This window comes from Hypanus sabinus, unplaced genomic scaffold (assembly GCF_030144855.1).
Source record: "Hypanus sabinus isolate sHypSab1 unplaced genomic scaffold, sHypSab1.hap1 scaffold_122, whole genome shotgun sequence".
NCBI classification, from domain to species: Eukaryota; Metazoa; Chordata; class Chondrichthyes; order Myliobatiformes; family Dasyatidae; genus Hypanus; species Hypanus sabinus.
In genome coordinates, this window is record NW_026779281.1 from 934,514 (window position 1) to 958,691 (window position 24,178).

A 24,178-nucleotide genomic window follows, 5' to 3' on the forward strand; every position below is an offset into this window, starting at 1 on the left:
CTTGAGATGGTGAAGTATGAAAGTTCAGTTCATCCATGGAATAAATGACAAGAGAGATATTTGTAATCCAAGGTGAATGTCGAGAGAAGGCAATTACGTTGAATTCCACAAATTCCACTGTGGTAAAACAGGATAACAGTTGCTGTAGGTCTTATCCATCATCGTTCTAAATCCACATACGAATTATCACAGGGGTACTGTCTGCAAAGGGAATGACCACCCAGGTAGGGGTTGACACACAGGTAGATTCCGCAAGGTACTCCCAATCCAGATCCAACACACAAAGTATTACTGACAGTGATTTCCACAGAATATCCCTTCTCACAAGTGTTTACCACATAACACACATAGACATTACATACCTGTACAAAGGAAGGTAGGAAATAGTTGGAGTTGGAGAATGTGCCCTGAAAAACCAGTTATGCCTCTGTCAGACCCGGTTCCAATCACTCCAGGTCTGGTAATGTGCTTCCAGCAGCCCGGCCCATTGAAACCACTCCCATTCCCTCACAGTGGTTACTCTTGCATCTTCTGAAGTCGCTATTGGTCAGTTCTGAGTGGGGAGAGGGAAAGAGAGGGGAGTGTTTTTACTGACTGTCTTTCAAAAAAAGTAATTGTTTGAACTTGCTGCAGACTCTCTACCCATACCCTGTACTTTCTCAACTAAATTATTGACATAGATGACCAGTAGCAATGGGTGTAACCCCAGGAATCGTCACTAAGCATGGGACTCGAGTCCAAGAGACTCTCAGGGTCGGTGAGTGGCAGATTCAGCTGTGTGACTCTGTGAGGTTGGGTCCTGGGATATCAGTTTTTGATCCGAGTAAAATCGGTGGAAATCAAGCAGAATTTCAAGTTGCTGGAGATCTGCACTAAAATCTGAAAATGTTTGAAGTCATTCTGATGAAACGTTATCAACCTGAATTGTAGATCCCACAGCTGTTCCTTACCCGCTGTGTGTTTTTGGTAATTCCAGTTTCTTTTTATTACATTCACCCAGGACTGATTGGTATTTCCTGAAATAGACCTGATTTAACCTGGAAATGGAAATGACTCGTCCTGTGATAGTACATCAGTAAAGAAAGCACAACTTTTCCCTGTCAATTATCTGGTACCATTTTGTCTGTTATTGCTGGAAATGTGTTCAGTACAGTTGTTGCTAATGAGGTTTACATGAACAATCTCAGGAATGATTGGCTTTATGTATGAGGAGCATTTGATGGGTCTGGGCCTGTGCGCAATGGAGTTCAGAGGGACGGTGGAGGGATGTATGGTTAAGTAAACCTATCGAATGCTGAAAAGCCTGTATACACTGGAAAGGGAGGGGAGGTTTCCATTAGACAGAGTCTGTGATCTGACACCACAGTCTCAGAATAAAGATACTTCTCTTTAAAACAAAGATGAGAAACAATTTTTGGCTAAAAGATGTCTGATCTGTGGAATTTTTTGCCGCAGAGGTTGGTTGAGGCTGCCATTTGGGTATATTTATGACAGAGATTAATATATTCATGATTGCTAAATAGCTTCAGGGTTACAGGAGGAAGACAGGAATATGGTGTTGGAATAAAAATCAGCCGTGGTTGAATGGTGGGCAGACCAGATGGATTGAATCACCTGATTCTGTTCCTGTGTCGTATGTCTTACCATGATTGAATGATGGCTCCTTCTTATCCCATATCGTTCTGTGACATGTGAGGGACAATAAAAGATGGTTCACAGAGATCATTAAATCTGCCTTCAGTGTTTAACTGTCAGTGAGTGTTGTTCAGAGTGACATTAAGCAGAAATGTTTGGTTCTCCTTTTTATTGTTAATGTGCTTCATTATCTCTCTGGTTAAAGTTAGACCTGTGGTGAGAGATTTATTGGAAGAAAAACCGCAACTGGAAGCAAACCACGACTGAAGACGAGGGAACAGCAACAAGTGAACCAGCCCGAAGACTGAGAGCATCAACTGTAGAGAACCCATCTGACTTGGAGATTCCAGTGATTCAGTCAGGAGAAAGTTTGGTGAGTCTCATTTACTCAAACACTGGTTGGGAGTGAGACTGAATATGCCCAGTAGAACCAGTTATGCCTCTGTCAGAACCAGTTGTGAAGAAGCCCTCCCAATGTTCCCTTTAAACTTATTGTCCTTCACCCTTAACCCACGTCCTCTGGTATCCCCTAGCCTCAGTGGATAAAGCCTGCTTGCATTCACTCTATCTATACCCATCATAATTTTATATACCTCTATGAAGTCTCCGCTCATTCTTCTATGCTCCAAGCAATAAAGTCTTAACCTGTTCAACCTTTCTCTGTAACTCAGTTCTCAAGTCCTGTCAACATCCTCATAAACCTTCTCTGCACTCCTTCAAAGTCCAAGAAAATACCTTGTCAGGTCCTGGAGATTTATCTACTCTGACTTGCCTCAAGATAGCAAGCTCCTCTTCTATCTGAAAAGGTTCCATGACCTCACGAATTGTTTGCCTTATTTCCATTAACTCCATGCAAGTTTCCTTAGTAAAAAAACATTTAAGATCTCCCCCATTTCTTTTGGTTCCATAAATAGCCGACAACTCTGATCTTCAAGAGGACCAATTTTATCCCTTACTATCGGTGGGGTAATTATGTTGTGGTTTCTCTTGCCTTACAAATGACCAGGAGATGCAGAAGATTCTTCAAGAAGGGTTAAAATTTAATTTGATAATCAAGGCTGAGACAGTCATTGAGCTAGTCGCTGATTGCCCACCGATCTCTGGACACAGCATTTTTTATAGTATTTGTCCAGTTGTATTAGCATATATAATCGATCTATAGTTGTGTATTACACGTACATCATGTCCCTATTGTTCCTATAAATTGGCTTAATCATGTTCTGATCTACATCTCTTAGCTACCTCTCATTAACATACCATTGTCTTCTACATTCCTAAGACTTCAGTCCCCTACCAAATTGAGTACATGCACAGCAAATAATAAACTCAGAACTGAGCAATGTTCTAATCTACATTTCTTTAGCTACCTCTCATTAACACACCATTGTCTTCTACATTCCTAAGACTTCATTTTACTAAATTGAGTACGTGCATAGCAAACTGACTAGGTACACAGCAAAATATACAAGTTTTATACTCCATAATATTTTTATACTCCAATACTCCAATATATCCCCCCTTTGAGACCCAGAGGGTTTCACACAGGGAAAGAAGACTAAGAGTCCCCGCACAAAAGCCTCAATAAACTCAAGCATTTATTCCCAAATCTCGGGTAAACTATAATTTTCTGCACCAAGACCTCAAAGTATTCTCTCCCTGCTACCCTGGGCCGCTGAGCCAAAAACCTGTCCCTCTGTACCTGAGACAGGGAAAAAGACTCAGAAGCCCTTACAATCTACTCCCCCACTGTTGTTTTGCTCTTGTTCATCCTGCAGGTGTTGTAGGCTGTAACAATACATTTTCAGTGTTTCTTTCTCCACTAAGCTTGCTTCAGTAATTGCCACGAGCATCGGAAATTGTTTGGTTGCAGCACGCACTACAAGAGATTTGAGACAAGGAAGAAAACAGCACAGCACAAGCGCACAGCTCAACAATATAATACTGACAGTTATTGCAATTTTAGTCAGCCATGCTCCCCATGCTGCGAGTCTACTTTCCAACCAACCAAAGAACTGATGTCCAAATCCTGCATTCTGTTTGACCTCCGACCGCAGATTCTTTAATTTATTCATTGCTCTGGTGAAAGACCCTTCTGGGCTAGTATTGTTCGGTATGAAAGTGCAGCATTCTTCTCCAAACATTACGCACACACCCCCTTTTTCTGCCAAAAGCCAATCCAGTACCTGTCTGTTTTGCCACGCCATCCTGCTAGTTGCATCTAGCTGTTGCCCTAAGGCCTCCAGTGCATCATCGGTGTAGTTGATGAATCTCTGCTGATTATAGTATATATAGTTTATCCATTCAACATTCTTGCTTACCCCTATCACAGGTGTGATAGCTTCCCAGTGAGCACCTCATGCGGTGTCAGGCATGTCATTCGATTAGTTTGCATGTGGTAACACATCAATGCTAACGGTAAAGCATCAACCCAATTAAGTTTAGTGTCTGCACAAATTTTATTTAGTTTGGCTTTCAGGGTTCCATTAATTCGCTCTACCATGCCCTGCGACTGAGGGTGGTATACACATCCAAATCTTTGCTTTATCCTCAGCGCCTGTAGTACCAATTTGACCACTTTCTGGATAAAAGCTGAACCATTGTCTGAGCTAACTTCTGTAGGTATTCCAAATCTTGGGATCGCTTCATTTGTCAGAAATGTTACCACTGTATTTGCCCCTTGATCTCTTGAAGGTACCGCCTCCACCCATCTGCTAAATCGATCGATTACTACCAGCATGTATCTTTTCCCTCTCACTGTCTTTATCATATCTACGTAATCGATTACTAGATGTTTCAATGGTCCCTCAGGTATAGGAATGTGACCTATTGGGGTTGTAATTCCCTTCTGAACATTATTCTGTGCACATACCTCGCACTGTGACAAGACAAAGTCCGCTGAAGCCTGTAAATAAGGTAACCAAAAACCATCCTTTATTTTCTTTATCCCCCCGTGCACAATGGTCAATCCCATGCGCTTCTGAAATCAGAATCGTCAGTAGAGGGGTGGGCACTACCAACAAACCGTCTTCCGTGCTCCACAAGCCTTCTGGGTTCTGCTTGGCCCCCCTTTTTCTCCACATTGTCTGTTCTGCCAAAGTTGCCTTACCTTGTATTTCAATTAGGTCCTCTACCTCGGGTTCTGGAGTTAGGCTTACCTAGGGAGCAATGACAGCTGATGTACATCCAGACGCTTTTCTGGCTGCCTCGTCCGCAGCTTGATTTCCCTTTGTAATTACATCATTTCCCTTTTTATGTGCCTGGCATTTTACTATAGCCAATGCTTTAGGTTTCATTATAGCTTTTATTAAGTCTAGAATTTGCTGACAATGTTGTATGTGATCTCCGCTACTTTTTTTAAAACCTCTCTGCTTCCGCACTGCCCCGAACAAATGGCAAACGCCATGAGCATATGCCGAATCAGTATAGATGTCTACTTTCTCACCTTCCATCATTTCACACGCAACTGTCAGGGCTTTGATTTCCGCTAGTTGGACGGAACACGGTTGGGGACAGGACTCCATCCTAATAATCTTATACCTCGACTGATCCTGCTGTACGACTGAGAACCCTGCATGATTTCCATCATAATCCCTATAACAAGAGCCATCTACGAACAGAACCTTTTTATCTGCATCCTCTAGAGGTTCTGACCGTCAATCTGCACTCAATTTGGCAAATGCCATCGTCTTCCCTACACAATCATGGGGTTCTCCTTCATAGTCCAAAGGGCCAAAATCGGCTATATTACTGGTAGTGCATCTCTGTATTGATATGTCAGGAAATGTCAATAGCATCTGATCCGCTGCTATCCTGGCTGGCGTTAGCACAAATTTCCCTCTTTCCAACAATTCTGCTACTTTGTGGTGTGTGGACAGAGTCACAGGATAGCCCAGGGTGACAGGTGACACCTTTTCATATGCATAGTACAGCGCCGCCAATCCCTGATAACAGGGTGGATACCCCTGAGCCACCTCATCTAGTCTCGTACTGTAGTCTGCTATTGGCTGTTTTGCTTTTCCTGTGCCTCTCTCCTGTGTTAGAACCGCTGTGACATAACCCTCCTGTCGGTTGGATACATACAAATGAAAAACCTTCTCGTAGTCAGGCAAAGCTAATGCTGGTGCTGACTGCAATTCCTGCTGAATAGTATTGAAAGCTATCTCCGCCTCTCCATTCCACTGTAAGCCATTCTTCAAATTTGTATGTCCTGCTTCTTTCATTATCTTTCCCAAAGGTGCCACAATCTCAGCGTATTCTCCTGTCCAATCTGAGCTGTACCCTGCCATTCCCAAAAACGTCATCATCTGCCCTACAGTCTGGGGTTTGGGGGCCTTAGTTATTGCCTCAATCTGATCTGGTGCTCTCACCTTCACTCCCTTGGATATTACCCTGCCTAGGTACTCCACTTGCTGCGTGCAAAATTGCAGTTTCTTTTTGGATACTTTATGTCCTCTGTATGCCAGCTTCTCTAACAGAGTTATAGTGTCCTGCTCACACTGTTCCTTACTGTGGGAGCAAATCAACAGGTCATCCACATACCGTAACAATGTACTTTCCAATGGCATGCCCTCTAGGTCTGCCTTCAACACCTGATTAAAAACGTGTGGTGAATGTTTAAATCCTTGCGGCATTCTGGTATAGGTATACTGAGCACCTCTGTACGTAAATGCAAACAGATACTGACACTGGTCGGCTAGAGGAATGCTGAAGAAAGCCGAACACAAATCAATCACTGAAAAGTAACTTGCTTCTGGTAGGACATTAGTCAAAAGCGTGTGTGGGTTGGGGACTACCGCTGGCCAGTCCTCTACCACATCATTTACCGCTCACAAATCATGCACCAATCTCCACTTAGATTTATCTGCTTTTAAGACCGGCAGCAACGGGGTATTACATGGACTGTTTGTTCTTTTAAGCACCCCCTGCACTGTCGATGCTATTCCCTCTTCTGCTTGTGGTCTCCTGGGTGGAATTGCTCCTTTTTTCAGCCTTATTTCCACCGGACGAGCTGTATTTATTTTCCCTACGTCCTTGTCAGGCTGTGACCACAGAATAGACGGCAACTCATAGAACCTTTTATCTTTCTGCTGGCCTGTATCCTTTCCCAGCAAGGGCAGGTCTGGTTGGGGAGTTATTTCGACCTCTCTCACTGTCCCTACCATATCTACACTTACCATTATTTTAATGCAATTGTCGTCTTCTGATACCCACACCTCGGGCATGATTTTCCTCCACACTGTGACGGTTTCAGCACTCTTAACTAAGGGTCCTAAGTCTTTAGACTGATATCCCTTGTTTACCAACAACGTTATGTGGGGCACAGCCTCCGGTATCCTGTACCATTTTTCTAATGTGTTCCACTTAACTTGTAAAGCTGCCCCTTGCTTTCCAATTATCACAGCCTCCCCTTCCAGGTGCTGTTGGGTAGATGCCTCCAGTTGCCATCTCTCCTCGAACTCCCTGTTCTGAGTCTCGACAAAAATCACTGTACAATGTAGCTCAGATTTGGGTGCCCTTTGTCCATTTCTCCCAGGTTTCCTGAATCTGATCTGTGATATCTCCTATCCAAAAGACATTAGCCTTCTTGTCTTCTCGCACTATCAATTGAGCCCCTGCTCTTTCCTCACTCAGCCCATTTCTAGTACAATCTAATTTTAATTCCAATTTCTATAAGGCATCTCTGCCTAACAAATTAATTGGAGTTCCTTTAAATACTGGCACCGGCAAAACAATTTCTTTATTTCCCATTCTCAACCGCACTGGAGCCGTGCACTGTGTCAAATGTGTTTTCCCCGAGAACCCTACCATCTTAATAAACTTTCCTGACATGGGAAGGTGAAGGGCAGACTGTGGCTGTACACAAGTGTACGTGGCTCCAGTATCTATCATCATTGGTGTCAGTTGTCCTTCTAACATAACCTGAACAATGGGTTCCTCATCTGCCTCCCTTATCATTGGGTAATGTCCCTTCCCACTCAAGATCTCGGGGCACCCCTAATACCTTGCATAGGGGTTCGCAGGTCCGCTTGGGCCTGTGGGGGCTTGTCCTTGACTAAACTTTAGTTCCCTTATCAGTTCCTGCTGGTGTGTGACAGGCCATGGTGTAAACAGACAATCTCTTCTCATGTGACCTGGCTGATTACATCCCCAGCACAATCTCTCTACCTCTCTTTCCCCCTGTCTCTTCACTGGTCCCCTCTGCCCATAGCTCCTCTGCCCCCCTCCTTGGGACTTCCAGTCCTGTCTGGGCTGTTTGAATTTAGTCTGTTCCTGATAGGGCATTTGTGGGAATGCTCCTCCAAAGATGATTATTGGCATGGGGTTTTCCAGCCCTTGTCTTACAGTATGATCGGTCCCTCCATATAGCAGTGCTTTGTCCAGTTCGATGGCTGTACTCGAACTGGTGGTTGCTGGCAGCAACTTTTTGTTTTTCTCTTTTTCCTTCTTTTTGTGTTCTTCAAGCTGCATTTGTATTAACATTCTTTGCACCTCTTCCTGCTGCTCAGCCAACCTTCGTTTGTCTTTCCGGTATTTCTCAACCGCATGGACTATGTGGTCTCTAAATACTTGTGGGGTCATTGACGTCAGCCCAACCACTTCCTCCAGTTTGGATTTTACTTGTCGAGGCATTGCATCCAAAATGTTATGTCGGAACAGTGAGGTCATAAATAAGCTATTCTTCACCTCTTGTTCAGTCTCCAGTCGTCACCTTTTCAACTGGTTTTCGACGTAGGCTGCTGGGTTTTCAGTGTCTCCCAGTGGATCCCCTTTTAAGGCTTTGGGGTCCACTTTGGGTGGATAAAGCCTGCCATATCCTCTGCCTCACTCTTTCAAACCCATCTCCATCAGTTCTTGGGTCGTTCGAGTTTACTATGCCAGCCATTTCCATTAGTTCGTTAAATTTGGAGGTTCCCATCAACCTTATCAACAGTGCCTTCAAATCTCCCATCGCCAATAATCGTCCTGCTGTTTCTTCTTCAAAGGCTCTAATTCATTTCCCTGCTCCTTCATGTAGATTGGGCAGAGTGATTTTCAGCCCTTCTAGGTCCTGGGATCCCCAAGGGATATACTGCACTTGTCCTGATCCTTTAACTAACAAAGGCATCATTTTTCCTCCTTCTTCCCACCAGACCTGGCTCTCCTCCTCACCTGACTCCCCATCTGTCTCAGGGTATGTCTGTACTGCCTCCCACACAAATGTCTCTGGGGTCCTCTCCTTCCCTTGGTCTCCCTGTGGAGTCCTTCCTTTCTGTCTTCATTCTATACTTGGTTGGCCCCTAGAGTATTTTTCGCATCTCTCCTGACAATCCCCTCTGAGTAACTTATCTAGCTCTCTCTCTACTTCTGCAAGTTGTTCCTCTACCGCCTCCATCTGCCCTTCTAGGCTTCTGCCTCCTCCCTCTTCCCCCAAATTCTCGTATCCTCTCTCTCTCTGCTTAACTCTTGCTCCTCCAATGAGTCACCTTCTCTTTCTTCCTGTTCTGATGAGCTACTTTCTTTTCTAGTCTGTTTATTTCTATAGTATAACCGATACTCCTCATACTCCTTTTCCTCTCTCAAGTATTTCATCCGTTCAATCTCTTCTCCCATTTCTCTCTGTACCTGTTCTATCTTTATCCTTTCTGCCTGTATCTCTTTCCATATCGCCGCTTTTTCCTTCTCATATTGTTTTTTTTTCCTCCTCATTATCCCAAACCTGTACTTCTCCCTGCATGTTTACCATTCTCGTCAGCAGGGGGCACTGCTTAGGGGTTCCTTCCGCATTATAGGGAGGGGGCTTTTCTGTTTCTTTCGCATCCGGGTACGGAGCTGAAGCCAGCTTCTCTCCGTACCCTCCTCTCTCTCCGGTGTTTCTCCGGCACCTTAGTGTCTTCCTCGCTTGTAATCAATATTCTGCCTGTCCCCCTCTGCCTTTCCCCCTCCATTCTGAAGAGTTTTTGCACTTCCATTTCTCGTTCTCTTTTTTGTCCTCTTTGTTTAGATTTATCTTTTGGTTTGTAATTTTTTAATTAGTCCCTCCATATCTTTGCACAAGCTTACATCAAACTTTCCTTCTCTCCAGGTTTTTGGTTCTTTTCCCCATTTTTCTGAAGTTTTTGTGATCTCATATTTAATTAGCAGGAATTTTTTGCTCAGAATCTCTACTGCCATTCCTTCACATGTCAGGTTATTCTCTCTTTTTAAGGTATTTCAGAGATTCGCAGTTTGTTTACTGGATAATATTATTTACTTTAATTCTACGCCTTGTCTAACACCACATGGACTTTTTCTTTACTAAATTTACTCTAATTCTACGCCTAGTCTAATTTCCTTTCCCTGCCCGTTCAGCCCTTCGTTTCGTACGAAGCGGTACCTACAGTGATCTACCAACACCACGTGGACTTTTTCTTTACGTCTTATTAAATTATTTGTACTTACCCTCACTGCAGTGTTCTTGATCAATCCTCTGAGCCTCCTCTGTTACCCCCAACTCTGCCAGATTCTTTGGACCGGAGAGACCCTTCGGCAGTGGTTCCACACTTCAGAGACTCCAAGACCTCCCCAAAGCCAACCGAATTCTTAGTCCAAATTGTCGCAGAAAGTGCTTACCTTTTGTTTGGGTGCATCCTTAATTCTGTTAGCCTTGTGGGGATCCCCAGAGGGCTGGGAAGCATCCACAATCTGCCGTTTCCTTTCTGCGGGTCTATTTCCGGTCCTGTTCCTGACGCCAATTATGTCGTGGTTTTTCGTGCCTCACAAATGACCAGGAGACGCAGAAGATTCTTCAAGAAGGGTTAAATTTTAATTTGCAAATCAAAGCTGAGACAGTCATTGAGCTAGTCGCTGATTGCCCCCCTCCCCCGATCCTCAGACACAGCATTTTTTATAGTACTTGTCCAGTTGTATTAGCATATGTAATCAATCTATAGTTGCGTATCACACGTACTACATGTACATCTTGCCACCATTGTTTCTACCAATTGATTTAATCATGTTCTAATCTTCATCTCTCAGCTATCCCTCATTAACACACCTACATTCCTAAGATTTCATTCTACTAAATTGGATACATGCATAGCAAAATAGCAAGCTTCAAAACTTGACCAAACTAATCTACATCTCTTAGCTACCTCTCATTAACACACCTTTGTCTTCTACATTCCTAAGATTTCATTCTCGGTACATGCATAGCAAATAGCAAGTCAAAGCTGACTGCATAGTTTTGGTCCAGCAAAATTTATACTCCAATATATAACACTCCAATACACGTCAAGAAAGACTATTTGTGTGAGAGTGTTTCAGTTACTGTGGGGCGAAGAACCCATGCTGCTCAGCAGGAATAGGGAATAATACCAACGGAGAGAGTCAAACTGAGCCAGGAGACGGCAGAAATGCCCCATTCTTATAGAGACAGGAAGAGCATCAGGGAATTGATGGTCATTCCAGATACCATCACTCTGACCAGTCAGGAGATGATTTCTCTGTCCAACTTGTGTTGAACCTCACTGTAACAGTGTGATACCAGATGAAACCTTGGCAACTCAAGTAATCTCATCTGAAATGTTGTCCTACACCCATTGATGGATTTTGTAAATCTTTTTACAGGTTAAAACTGAGAAGGAATTCGTCTCCAGGAAGCTCAAACACGGCACACCTGTTTTGTTGTCTCTGTCTAGATATTTAAAAAGTGGAGCAAGGGATCCAATTGACCATCCTTCCTGCTCAGACTGTGGGGAGGGATTCACTCGGTCATTTGACCAACTGTCACACCTGTAATTTACACAGGAGAAAGGCCTTTCACCTGCTCAGACAGTGGGAATGGATTCACTCGGTTATCACAATTGAAGTTAGATCAGCAGGTTCACACACTGGACAAGGCCATTCACCTGTTCTGTGTGTGAGAAGGGGTTCAGTCGGTCTTCCCACCTGTGAACACACCAATCAGTTCACACCACACCGGGCAGAGGCTGGTCATCTGCTGAATTTCTGGGAAAGGATTCACTCGGTCATCTGACCTAATGGCTCACCAGCGGGTTCACACTGGGGAGAAGCCATTCACCTGCTCAGTCTGTGGGAAAGGATTCACTCAGTCATCTACCCTACTGGTACATCAGCGAGTTCACTCTGGGGAGAAGCCTTTCACCTGCTCAGTCTGTAGAAAGGGATTCACTCAGTCATCCAACCTACAGAGACATCAGCGAGTTCATACTGGGGAGAAGCCATTCACCTGCTCAGTCTGTGGGAAGGGATTCACTCAGTCATTTGACCTAATGGCTCACCAGTGGGTTCACACTGAGGAGAAGCCATTCCCCTGCTCAGTCTGTGGGAAAGGATTCACTCAGTCATCCAACCTACAGAGACATCAGCGAGTTCACACTGGGAAGAAGCCATTCACCTGCTCAGTCTGTGGAAAGGGATTCACTGCATCATCCAACCTACAGAGACATCAGCGAGTTCACACCGGGGAGAAGCTGTTCACCTGCTCAGTCTGTGGAAAGGGATTCACTCAGTCATCCAACCTACAGAGACATCAGCGAGTTCACACTGGGGAGAGGCCATTCACCTGCTCAGTCTGTGGGAAGAGCTTCACTCATTTATCCAACCTATGGAATCATCAGCGAGTTCACACTGGGGAGAGGCCGTTCACCTGCTCAGTCTGTGGGCAGACATTCACTAATTTATTCAGCCTACAGAGACATCAGCGAGTTCACACTGGGGAGAGGCCGTTCACCTGCTCAGTCTGTGGGCAGACATTCACTAATTTATTCAGCCTACAGAGACACCAGCGAGTTAGCACTGGGGAGAGGCCGTTCACCTGCTCAGTCTGTGGGAAAGGATTCACTGAGTCATCTACCCTCCTGGTACATCAGCAAATTCACACTGGGGAGAAGCCGTTCACCTGCTCAGTCTGTGGGAAGAGATTCACTCAGTCATCTAACCTCCTGGTACATCAGCAAATTCACACTGGGGAGAAGCCGTTCACCTGCTCAGTCTGTGGGAAAGGATTCACTCAGTCATCTACCCTACTGGTACATCAGCGAGTTCACACTGGGGAGAAGCCGTTCACCTGCTCAGTCTGTGGGAAAGGATTCACTCTGTCATCTACCCTACTGGTACATCAGCGAGTTCACACTGGGGAGAAGCCGTACACCTGCTCAGTCTGTGGGAAGGGATTCACTCGGTCATTCACCCTAAAGAGTCATCAGCGAATTCACACTGCGGAGAAGCAGTTCACCTGCTCAGTCTGTGGGAAGGGATTCACTCAGTCATCTACCCTACTGGCACACCAGCGAGTTCACACTGGGGAGAGGCCATTCACCTGCTGAGAATGTGGGAAATGATTCACTCAGTCATCCCACCTACTGGCACACCTGTCAGCTCAGAATGGGGAGTGGCCATTGTTATGAATCCCTAGGTTTTGTTTGCTGTGGAGAGAGAGAGAGATTAAGAAGGCAAATGTGTCTGACTCGCAGCTTGCTTAAATTGCGTGCAGCTTGTTTAGTTTTAACCGAGGACACAGACACTCAGAGTCAGACTGAGACGAAGGAGGAAAAATGGAAGAATCAAAACCAGGGAACTAGTGGCCAACGGCCACTGTTTGGAATTTTCCTTTGCCCACAAGTGTGTGCTAATTCACCATACTCAAATGTGTGGTTGTCACCTCATTTGATCCTTAGGAGTGGATCTGATTTGGTTTATCCTGCAGAGACCACTTATGTGTTAACCCTTGCCTGGCTGTGGTGTGGTAATTCATTTGAAGACGATACCCCTCATGATAAGTCACTTCGGGTGATAATTAGTTTGTGGATTTAGAAGGATGACAGATAAAATCTACAGCGACTGTTGGTCTCATTTTACCACCATGGAACCTGTGGAATACGACATAATTGCCTTCTCTCAACATTTACCCTGGATTACAAATATCTCTCTCGTCACCTATTCTGCGGTTGAACTGAACTTTCATACTTTACCATCTCAAGACTCCAACCCTTGTCTCCCCCGAGCTCAATAGTTTGCGAGTTATATTTATACACATAACACTCACGAGGAAATTGCAGATGCTGGAAATTCAAACAACACACACAAAATGCTGGTGGAAAACAGCAGGCCAGGCAGTATCTATAAGGAGAAGAACTGTCAATGTTTCAGGCTGAGACCCTTCGTCAGGACTAACTGAAAGGAAAGATACTTAGAAATTTGAAAGTGGTGGGGGGAGGGTGAAATGCAAAATGATAGGAGAAGACCGAAGGTGGTGGGATGAAGCTAAGAGCTGGAAAGGTGATTGGCGAAAGTGATACAGAGCTGGAGATGGGAACGAATCATCGGACAGGAGGCCTCGGGAGAAAGAAAGGTTGGGGGGAAGCACCAGAGAGACATGGAAAACAGGCAAACAATTAAATATGTCAGTGATGGGGTAAGAAGGGGAAGAGGGGCATTAATCGAAGTTAGAGGTCAATGTTCATGCCATCAGGTTGGAGGCTACCCAGCCGGTATATAAAGTGTTGTTCCTCCAACCTGAGTTTGGATTAATTTTGACAGTAAAGGAGGCCATGGATAGACATATCAGAATGGGAATGGGACATGGAATTAAAATGTATGGCCACTGGGAGTAGTCTGTTGCTGCTGGTTCATTTCTAAAGAGTTATGGTTTGTAACAAAATGGGGCCTGCACCTGGGATATGAACAAATTTAAGGATTGATTTAATATGGATTTCATTGGGGAAATCCCTTTTGATTAATTTGTGTGTGGAAAACCAGCAGCAATGGATGTTGATAGATATCTGGAAGTGTGAACCTCTCAGGCATTAGAGGACACCAGAAGGATTGAGTTGTTGAGTATTGCTAGAACGTTAATACTTGCTGAGGTGAAATTGACAATGAGGAGGGCAGTGATGCAGAGGATAACAGCTGAACATTATGTATCTGAGGGTGTGTTTAAAGTGGAGGAGTTGGAGGTGTTTCCTGAAAGTAAACATCGTGGGCTTGAGCTCCAGTAGAAGTTAGAAAAATTGAAGATGGAGGCTCCGGAAAGGCAGAGGCAGTTACAGGCTGGAAAGGCAAAAAAACAGACAGAAAATTCTCTTACAAAGTGTAATTAAAGGGAAGGCTTAGCAAGCCTATTCTGCTTTGACAGTAGCTGAAGCAGCTTATTATTTACTTACTTATGCTGCCCCAATCATCGCCACTGGGCTATAAATGTGCAGGAGCTGTGTGTGGTTCAGTGTTTTGCTCAAGGACACACAAGCTGCCTCGGCTGAGGCTTGAACTCATGACCTTCAGATCGCTAGTTCACCACCTTAACCACATGGTCACGCATTATGACCACATATTATGACATAGTGAAAAACAGGCTGTGCTCAAAGCTTACGGGTTGGTCCCAGAAGCAGACAGGCAAAAGTTTAGAAATTTGAAGAAATCTATGAACCAGACATACAGAATTTGCTTATGAGAAATTTGTGTGTTTTGACTGCTGGTGCACATCTGAACATGTAAATGAGGATTTTAACAGCTTGAGAGAGTTGGTTTTAATTGAAGAATTCAGAAGGTGCGTCCCTGATGACATAAAGACGTACTTCGATGGAAATGATGAAACATTTTCATATGAGTTGAATTGTCTTTTCCTAAACCTTACTTACATTATCTTTAATTATTTGGATGGAGGTTCGGAGTTACTGGCACTACTGTATACGTACTTAACATTATTGATGGCCCATGTTGGTTAGTGTTTTTTTTAATCTTTTTTTCTTTTTATTTCTTTGTTCATCAATGTTATGAGTTTGGGAGGTTATCTATTTTTATTATTATATATATTAATGTCTTTACACTATTAATTACGTACTCTCAAACACTTTGTATTCATGTTTCATTTATGTTTGTTTAAAATTAATAACAAGATTTAAAAAGAGAGCAAGAGAGAAGAATTGGTCAAAATTGATTTGCAAAGAACACGGGCAGGGATGAAAACAGAACAGCAATGGCTGGAATTTCTGGAAGCAGTTTGCGAGGCATAGGGTATATACACATCACAAAGAGCAAGTAGTATTCTAAAGGTAAAGTGTCAAAACCGTGGCTGATAAGAGAAACCAAAGACAACGTAAAAACCAAGGAGAGGGCACAGAGCAAAAATTATTAGGAAGTTAGAGAATTGGGAAGCTTTTAAAAACAAACAGAATGCAACTAAAATAATTAAGAAGGGAAAGATGGATCACATAGATGAGCGAGCCCACAATATTAAAGAGGATACCAAAGTTTTCTTCAGGAACATATATTGTAAAAGAGAGGCTGAAGTGGATATCGGACCACTGAAAAATGATGCTGGAGAGGTAGAAATGGGGTGGGGCTGCATGGTGATGGCAGATGAACTGAAAAAGTCTTGTATGTCACTCTTATCTCTCGAAGACACTGGCAGGGATATGGAAGTCCCAGATGTCAGTGGTCAGAATGTGTAAAGTTACGTTACACGGGAGAAGGTTCTTTGGGAAACAGAGATGGTCTGAAGGTAAATAGGTCACCTGGACCAGATGGTGTACACCCCTGAGATCCGAAAGAGGTGGCTGAAGTGATGTGGAGGCATTAGCATTGATCTTTCGAGAATCGTTAAGGAAATAAAATCCAAAGATTTTTACTTCACTGCTCCCCGTCTCCCAGTTTCGCCCATCACCTACCACATCTTCCACCCCTCCAACCCCCACACTGCTTCCTCTGACGTCTCATCTTTTTTGTTCCCAGTCCTGATGAAGGGTCTCGGCCCGAAACGTCGACTGTTTGCTATTTCCCATATGTGCTGCCTGGCCTCCCAGGTTCCTCCAGCATTTTGTGTCTGTGTTGCTTGGATTTCCAGCATCCACAGATTTTCTCCTGTTTTTGATAAAAGCAAAAGCAGGGTCATGTAATATAGCAAGAAAACAGTGGGAAGTGAGAGGATTGGAAATCTTTTACATAACCAACAGGAGACAACAAAAAAAACACACACACACTCACACACACAGGAGAGACATGATGAAAAATTACGGTAAGTGATCCAATAATATCAGGTATCAAAAGTTGTTCAGATATATAAAGAGTAAAAGAGAGGGAAGAGTTGATATTGTACCACTGGAAGATGATGCTGGCGTGTTAGTAATAGAGCAAAGAAATCGCGGCCGAATGTAATAAGTATTTTGTGTCAATCTTCACTGTGTAAGACACATGCAGAATAATACTATAAGACATAGGAGCAAAATTAGGCCAATCAGCTCTATTGAGTCTGCTCCGCCGTTCTATCATGGCTGATCCCGGTTCTCACTCAACCCCATGCACCTGTCTCCTCGGCATATCCTGTAATGCCTCGACTGATCCATAAACTATTAGCTTTTGCCTGAAATGTACACACAGAGTTGGCCCCCACTGCCAACTGTGTCAGAGAATTCCACAGATTCACTGCTCTCTGACTAAATAAAATCCTCCTTAACTGCTCTAAAGGGCTGCTCCTCAGTTTTCAGGCTGTGCCCTCTGTTATGGCTACACCCACCATAGGAAAAGGCCTCTCCTCATCCACCCTATCCGGACCTTTCCACATTCGGTGGGTTTCAGTGAGATTCAAGATTCAGGATGAGGTTTATTATCACCGGCATTTGGCGTGAAATTTGTTGACAGCAGCAGCAGTTCAATGCAATTCATATTCTGACATAGATAATAATAATAATAATAATAATAAATTAAAACAATAATCAACAAGTAAATCAATTATCTGTGATGAATAGATTATTAAAATGTGTAAAAACAGAAATACTGTATATTGAAGAGTGTCCAAAGCTTTCAAAGTCCATTGAGGAATCGGATGGCAGAGGGGAAGAAGCTTTTCCTGAATCACTGAGTGTGCGCCTTCAGGCTTCTGTATCTCCTACCTGATGGTAACAGTGAGGAAAGGGCATGTCCTGGGTGCTGAAGGTCCTTTATAATGGACGCTGCCCTTCTGTGATACCGCTTCCTGAAAATGTCCTGGATTCTTTGTAGTCTCGTACCCAAGATGGAGGTGACGAGATTTACAGCCTTCTGCAGCTTCTGAACACCCTCCACCCACATTTACTGAACATAAGTCAGTGCAGGAGTACAGGCCCAAAGCTGGCAAACGCTTTTCATGCTTAACCCCTTCATTCCCGGAATCGTCTTCTTGAAGATCCACTGGACTCTCTCCAATGATAACACACATTTTCTAAGATAGAAGTCCCGCATACTCTAACTAACGGAATGTTAGCCTTCATTGGCAGAGGGATTGAATTCAAGAGCAGGGAGGTAATGCTGCCACTATACAGGGTACAGGTGAGGCCGCACCTGGAGTACTGTATCCAGTTCTGGTCTCCGTACTCGAGGAAGGATATATAGTACTGGCTTTGGAGGCAATGCAGAGAAGGTGAAACAGTTTGATTCCAGGGATGAGGAGGGATTGAGTCGGCTGGGACTTTTCTCTCTGGGGTTCAGAAGAATGAGAGGGAATCTTATAGAAATACCCAGAATTTTGAAAGGGATAGATAAGATAGTAGGAAAGTTGTTTCCATTGGTAGATGAGAGTAGAACTCGGGGACATTGCCTCAAGATTCAGGAGAGAAGAGTTAGGACGGAGATGAGGGGAAACTGCTTTTCCCACAGAATGGTGAATCTGTGGACTTCTCTGTCCAGGGAAGCAGTTGAGGTTTCCTCACGAAGTATATTTAAGATAGAGCTCGATAGGTTTTTGCAGAATAAGGTAATGAAGGGTTATAGGGAAAAGGCAGGTAGATGGAGCTGAGTTTCCTGACGGATCAGCCATGATCTTACTGCATGGCGGGACATACTCAATGGGCCAATGGCCGACTCCTGCTCCCATTTCTTATGTTCTGACGTGCGGCCTGAGGAGTGTCTTGTAAAGTATCAGCATTATCTCCTTGCTGATATATTCTACTTCACTTTAAATAAAGCCAGCATTGTATTTGCCTTCTTTACCACAGACTCAACCCGGAAGTTAATCTTCTGGGAGTCTTGCCCAAGGTCCTGGTGTCGTAGTGACGTCAGCGCCGGACTCCGTAACGGAGGTTCCCGGGTTTGAATACAGTCGGTCCTCTCCCGAGTACGCTTTCCATCCGTGCCGGGTTGAGTGTTGAGCTCGCAATTCGACCTCATAAAATAAAGAAAAATACTGTGAAATGTCTATGTGAGGAGAAGCGCCCTACACAACCTTCCGATTCGCGCCTTGTAAGGCATGAAAATGCCCGACGCTGCCCTGAGTCAGTCCTGAGTCGAGGACATCATCATCATCATCACGTTTCCTTCTGTACTTCTGTGGCTTGAACCTTCTCCCCAATCACATAACAGTTCACTATTGTTCCTTTTGCCGAAATGCACTATCGTACTTTTCCCAATATTGTATTCCATCTGCCACTTTCTTGATCGTTCTTCAAATTTGTCTGTGTCCTGCTGCAATCGCATTGCTTCGTCAGCACTACCATCGCCTCCACCTACCTTTGTATCATCCACAAACCTTGTCACAAAGCCATCAGTTCCATTATCCAAATCATTGACAAACAATGTGAAAAGCAGCGGTCCGAATACTGACCCCTGAAGAGCACAAGTCACTGCTGGCCAACCAGAAAAGGCACCTTTTATTCCCACTCGCTGCCTCTTGGCTGTCAGCCATTCCTCTATCCATGCCAGTATTACTTCTGACTTTTATCCTGTTAAGCAGTTTCATGTGTGACACCTTATCAGAAGCTTTCTGAAAATCCAAGTAAATGATATCCACTGCCTCTCGTTTGTCCATCCTGCTTATGACTTCCTCAAAGAACTCTAACAGATTTGTCAGGCAAGATTTCCCTGTATAGAACCTATGCTGGCTTTGACATTATATCATTAGTCTCCAAGTACACCAAAACCTCAACTGTTATCATGACTCCACACTTTCCCAGCCACTGAGATTAGGCTAACTGGACTATAATTTGCTTTACTTTGCCTTCCTCCCTTCTCAAAGAGTGGATTGGCATTTGCAATCTTCCTGTCCTGTCCTCCGGGACCATGCCAGAATCAAGTGATTCTTGACGTGTCATGACCAATGCATCTGTTATCTCTCCAGCAACCTCTCTCAGGACTCTGGGATGTAGTCCATCTGGTCCAGATGACTTATCCACTTCAAGAACCTGTGTTTGCCTCAAACGTTTCCTTTGTAATAGCAATGGCACTCACTCCTGTTCCCTGACACTCATGGATCTCTGGCACACTGGTGGTGTCTTCCACGGACAAGACGGATGCAAAGTACCTATCAAGTTCATCTACCATCTCTTCCCCATTTGTACCCCATGAGCATCATTTTCCAGTGGTCCAATATCAACTCTCGCCTCCCTTTCGTATATTTTATAACTGGTTGATATTATTGTATAGTTTGCTGTCATATTTCACCTTTCCCCTTACAGCTTTTATTTTTAATTTGCCTGTTGTTGGATGTTAAAAGCTACCCAGTTATCCAACCTACTACTCATTTTTGCTACCTTATATGCTTTTATACAGTTCTTAACTTCCTTTGTCAGCCACGATAGCCTAGCCCCGCTGTTTGAGAACTACGTCTGTGGGACATATCTATCCTGTACTTCATGAGCTATTCCCAGAAACGTCAGCCATTTCTGCTCTGGCGTCATCTCCACCAGCATCCTCCAATCCACCTGGGGAATCACCTCTCTCATGCCTCTGTAATTCCCTTTCATTCCATTGCGATACTACACATGTGACCTGTGCTTCTGCCACACAAATTGCAGTAGGACTTCAATCATATTATGATCACTGCCTTCTAATGGTTCCTTTACATTAACCTGCCTAATAAGATCTGGGTTATTACACAACACCCAATGTAAAATAGCAGTTCCCCGAGTAGGCTCAACCATCAGCTGCTCTAAAAAGCCATTTCGTTTGCATTCAATACATGCCCTCTTTTGCGATCTCACGCCAATCTGACTTTCCCGATCCTCCTGCAGAGTGAAGTCACCCACTACAGTTGTGTCATTAAATTTATTACATAAATGCCAAACATTCAGCAGTACCTGGGGCAGAAGTTAGGATACATTCTTTTACCAAGGAGAGAAGATGTTTTTGAAGCTGAAAGGCCTGAAGGTAGATAAGACACCGCAGAGTTCAGAAAGAGTTAGCTGAAGAGATTGTGAAGGCATTAGACTCATAAAACACTACAACACAGGAAAATGCCATTCGGCCAGTCTAGTCCGTGCTAAAGCATTAATCTTCCGAGTTCCAACAATTTCCACCTGGACCATCGCCCTCCATATGCTTCTCATCCAGTGACCTAAGCAAACTTCTCTTGAAGATTACAATCGTCCCTGCCACTTGCTCTGGCAATGAGTAATGATCTATCACAAATCACTAGATTTTGGAACGGTTCTGGTGGACCAGAAATTTGCAAATGCTACTCCACAATTTAAGAGGAAAATTATTGGACAGTTAGTCTGACCTTAGTGGTCAGGAAGATGTTAGAGTGTACTAAGAGTGTGTTTTTTGGGTACTGTAATTGGGGAAACATGATGAAGTAGGCCAAAGTCCGCAGGATTCTTTCGAGGAAATCTTGACTGACAAATCTCCTGGAATATTTTGCGGAAATAACAGGCAAGATAGATAAAGCAGAGGCAGTGTATGTTGTTTGCTTGGATTTTCAGATGATCTTCAACAAGGTACCTCATGCAAGGCTTATTGAGAAAGTAAGGAGGGATGGGATCCAAGGGCACATTGCTTTGTGCATCCAGAACGGGCTTGCTCACAGAAGACAAAGAGTGGTTGCAGACTGGTCATATTCTGCATGGAGGTCGGTGACCAGTGGTCTGTCTCAGGGATCGGTTCTGGGTCCCCTACCCTTCGTGACTATTATAAATGACCTGGATGAGGAAGTGGAGGTATGGGTTAGTAAATTTGCTGATGACACAAAGGTTGGGTTAGATTGCAGGGGGATATTGATAGTCTGCAAACCTGGGCTGAAGAGTGGCAAATGGAGTTCAACCCAAAGAAGTGTGATGTTTGTCATTTGCTTTGGTCAAATATGATAGAATATAGTATTACTGGTAAGCCTCTTGGCAGTGTGGAGGAACAGAGGGATCTTGGGGACGGAGTCCATAGGACACGCAAAGCTGCTATGTAGGTTGACTCTGTGGTTAAGAAGCCATACTGTGTATTGACCTTAATCATCCGCAGGCTTGAGTTTAAAAGCCGAGATGTAATGTTGCAGCTATATTGGACTTTGGTCAGACCCCACGTGGAGTACTGTGCTCAGTTCTGGTCGCCAAACTACAGGAAGGATGTGGAAGCCATAGAAAGGGTGCTGAGGAGATTTACGAGGGTGTTGTTTGGATAGGGGAGCATGCCTTTTGAGAATAGGTTGAATGAACTCAGTCTTTTCTCCTTGGAGTGGTGGAGGATGAGAGGTGACCTGATCGAGGTGTTCAAGAAAATGAGAGACATTGATCGTATGGATAGTTAGAGGCTTTTTCCCAGGGCTGAAATTGCGAGCACGAGGGCATAGTTTGAAGATGCTTGGACGTAGGTACAGAGGAGATGTCAGGGGTAAATTTTTTTACACAGAGAGTGGTGAGTGCTTGGAATGGGCTGCCGGCAATGGTGGTGAAGGCGGACACGATAGGGTCTTTTAAGAGACTCCTGGATAGGTACACAGAGCTAAGAAAAACAGAGAACTGTAGGTAACCCTTGGCATTTCTAGAGCAAGGACATGTTCGGCATCGCTTTGTGAGCCAAAGGGCCTGTAACGTGCCGCAGGTTTTCTATGTTTCTAAGGTGCTGCACGTGAGGCTGCTTAACAGGATCACAGCTCATGGAATTACAGGGAAGAAACTTGTACTGACAAGGGAGAAAGAGTCAGAATAATGTGGGCAATTCTGTTTTGCTGTCGGTAACAAATGCTGTTCTGTAGGGGTCAGTATTGAGACCGCATCGTTTCATGTTAAATCTGAATGTTATGGATGACGGCATTGATACCTTAGTGACGAACATTGCAGTTGATACAAAGATAGGTACGGGACAGGTAGTTTAGAGCAAAGCGGGAGTCTGCAGAAGGACTTCGATAGGTCTGGAGAATGCCAGCAAAGTAGCAGTTGAAATACAGTGTATGCAAGTCATGTACATTTGGTATAAGTAATTGGGCGTAGAGTAAAAATAAATGGGAGAAACTTGAAACAATTAGAGGTGCATAAGTGCTTGTAAGTCCTTGAGCAAGAGGCCCTAAAGAGTTGCTTGTAGCTTGAGTTGATTAAGGATGACAACTGCAATGTTAGCAAGGATGCTATACGATAGATTTATAATGCATTGGGCAGATCACTGTTCGTGCATTGTGAGCAGATTCCGAACTGTACTTACGTCTTATTATCTGAGCAAAAGATGTGCTCGTATTGGAGTGGGTCCGGAGAAGTGTCAAAGAATGATTCCAGGAAGACCAAGTGTGGATGATCTGGATGCGGAAGTACGTGGGAAGGGATTCACTCAGTCATCCAACCTACAGAAATTTATCAATATCCACTGCTGCTGATTTCTACACACAAATAAATCAAAAGGGATATGCCCAATCAAATAGATAATTAATCAATCAATAGCCCCCAAAACAACACGTGCCAGCCGGACACATAACAGGTGACTTTACATCTCACAACAGTGGATTCAGTAATGAAACCCGTGATTAATGTTGTTGTCCCTCTGAAATCATAAGAAACGCACTAAGGTGCATTTAAATGAGAGCGCATCCCCACAGGTGATGTCGCACAGACCCCCCTCGCGCCTGACGTCACGCATGGGCTTCCCACACCGGGATCTGCCCTTACGTGCACAGCGTCTTACGTCATCCATGCGCTGGTGAGCTCGGGCTTTATCAGTTTAATAGCTTGGCTAATAATCACGTGACCAGCCCTCCCCCACCGCTGTCAACAGAGGATTCGGGGCTGCGCTATTCCCATTGGTGCAAAGCGATGTCAATCACTTGTTACCACCAGTCGCAGAGGTGGACAAGTCGATGGGGCCTTTCCCCCGCTCTGTTCGCCTCCCGCTCCGGCCACATCACAGCGGAGTAAATGTCCATTTTTTGATTTATTTCCATTTCCCTCCAAGGGAAGTTGGGACGTTTGTGAAGCGTCTCAAGCGGCCAGAGTCTGATGTGTCGCCGAGAGGTGGAGACCGCTCGGCCCGTCAGTTTGATGCCAGCTCCCTGGGGAGAGAGAGGAGGGATTTTATTGAAAGGAAAAAGATGGTGTGAGAGGGAGCGGACAGAATGTTTGTCCCGGTGGAAATCTGTGAAAATGTCTGAGCCGAAGGTGCTGGCGAGCAGAGGGATTCACATGGCGGGGGGGGGGGGGGAAACACCGACAGACTGTTGACCTGCAAGTGTGGCCAATAACAGGGGTAGGAGCTGAGTGGTTGGGGCAACACGGGGCTGCGGAAGATGGACATTTTTTGCACAGAGGATTAAAAAAGTGGTTGGAGAGTATTTGTATTAGAGAGTGCAATGAAGTTTCAACGGACTGATCCCTGAAATGGTTGGGTCATCATATAAAGAAAGATC

At 44.4% G+C, this 24,178-nt stretch overlaps 1 protein-coding gene across 9 annotated transcripts in view; it reads left to right on the forward strand.

The window, feature by feature from the left end:
- LOC132386600 (zinc finger protein 229-like) overlaps positions 1 to 24,178 on the forward strand; it is a 41,109-nt gene that overhangs the window by 3,635 nt on the left and 13,296 nt on the right. For 4 of the 9 annotated variants that reach the window (XM_059958899.1, XM_059958896.1, XM_059958897.1 and 1 more), the window contains 2 exons: positions 1,841 to 2,008; positions 11,221 to 15,405. In XM_059958899.1, coding sequence (XP_059814882.1) covers positions 11,634 to 12,941 — 1,308 coding nt within the window. In that variant the 5' untranslated portion in view covers positions 1,841 to 2,008; positions 11,221 to 11,633 and the 3' untranslated portion in view covers positions 12,942 to 15,405. Of the gene's footprint in view, positions 1 to 915; positions 1,112 to 1,840; positions 2,009 to 11,220; positions 15,406 to 24,178 lie in introns of those variants that run through there. The other 5 variants (XR_009509603.1, XR_009509604.1, XM_059958902.1 and 2 more) reach the window with 4 other exon arrangements.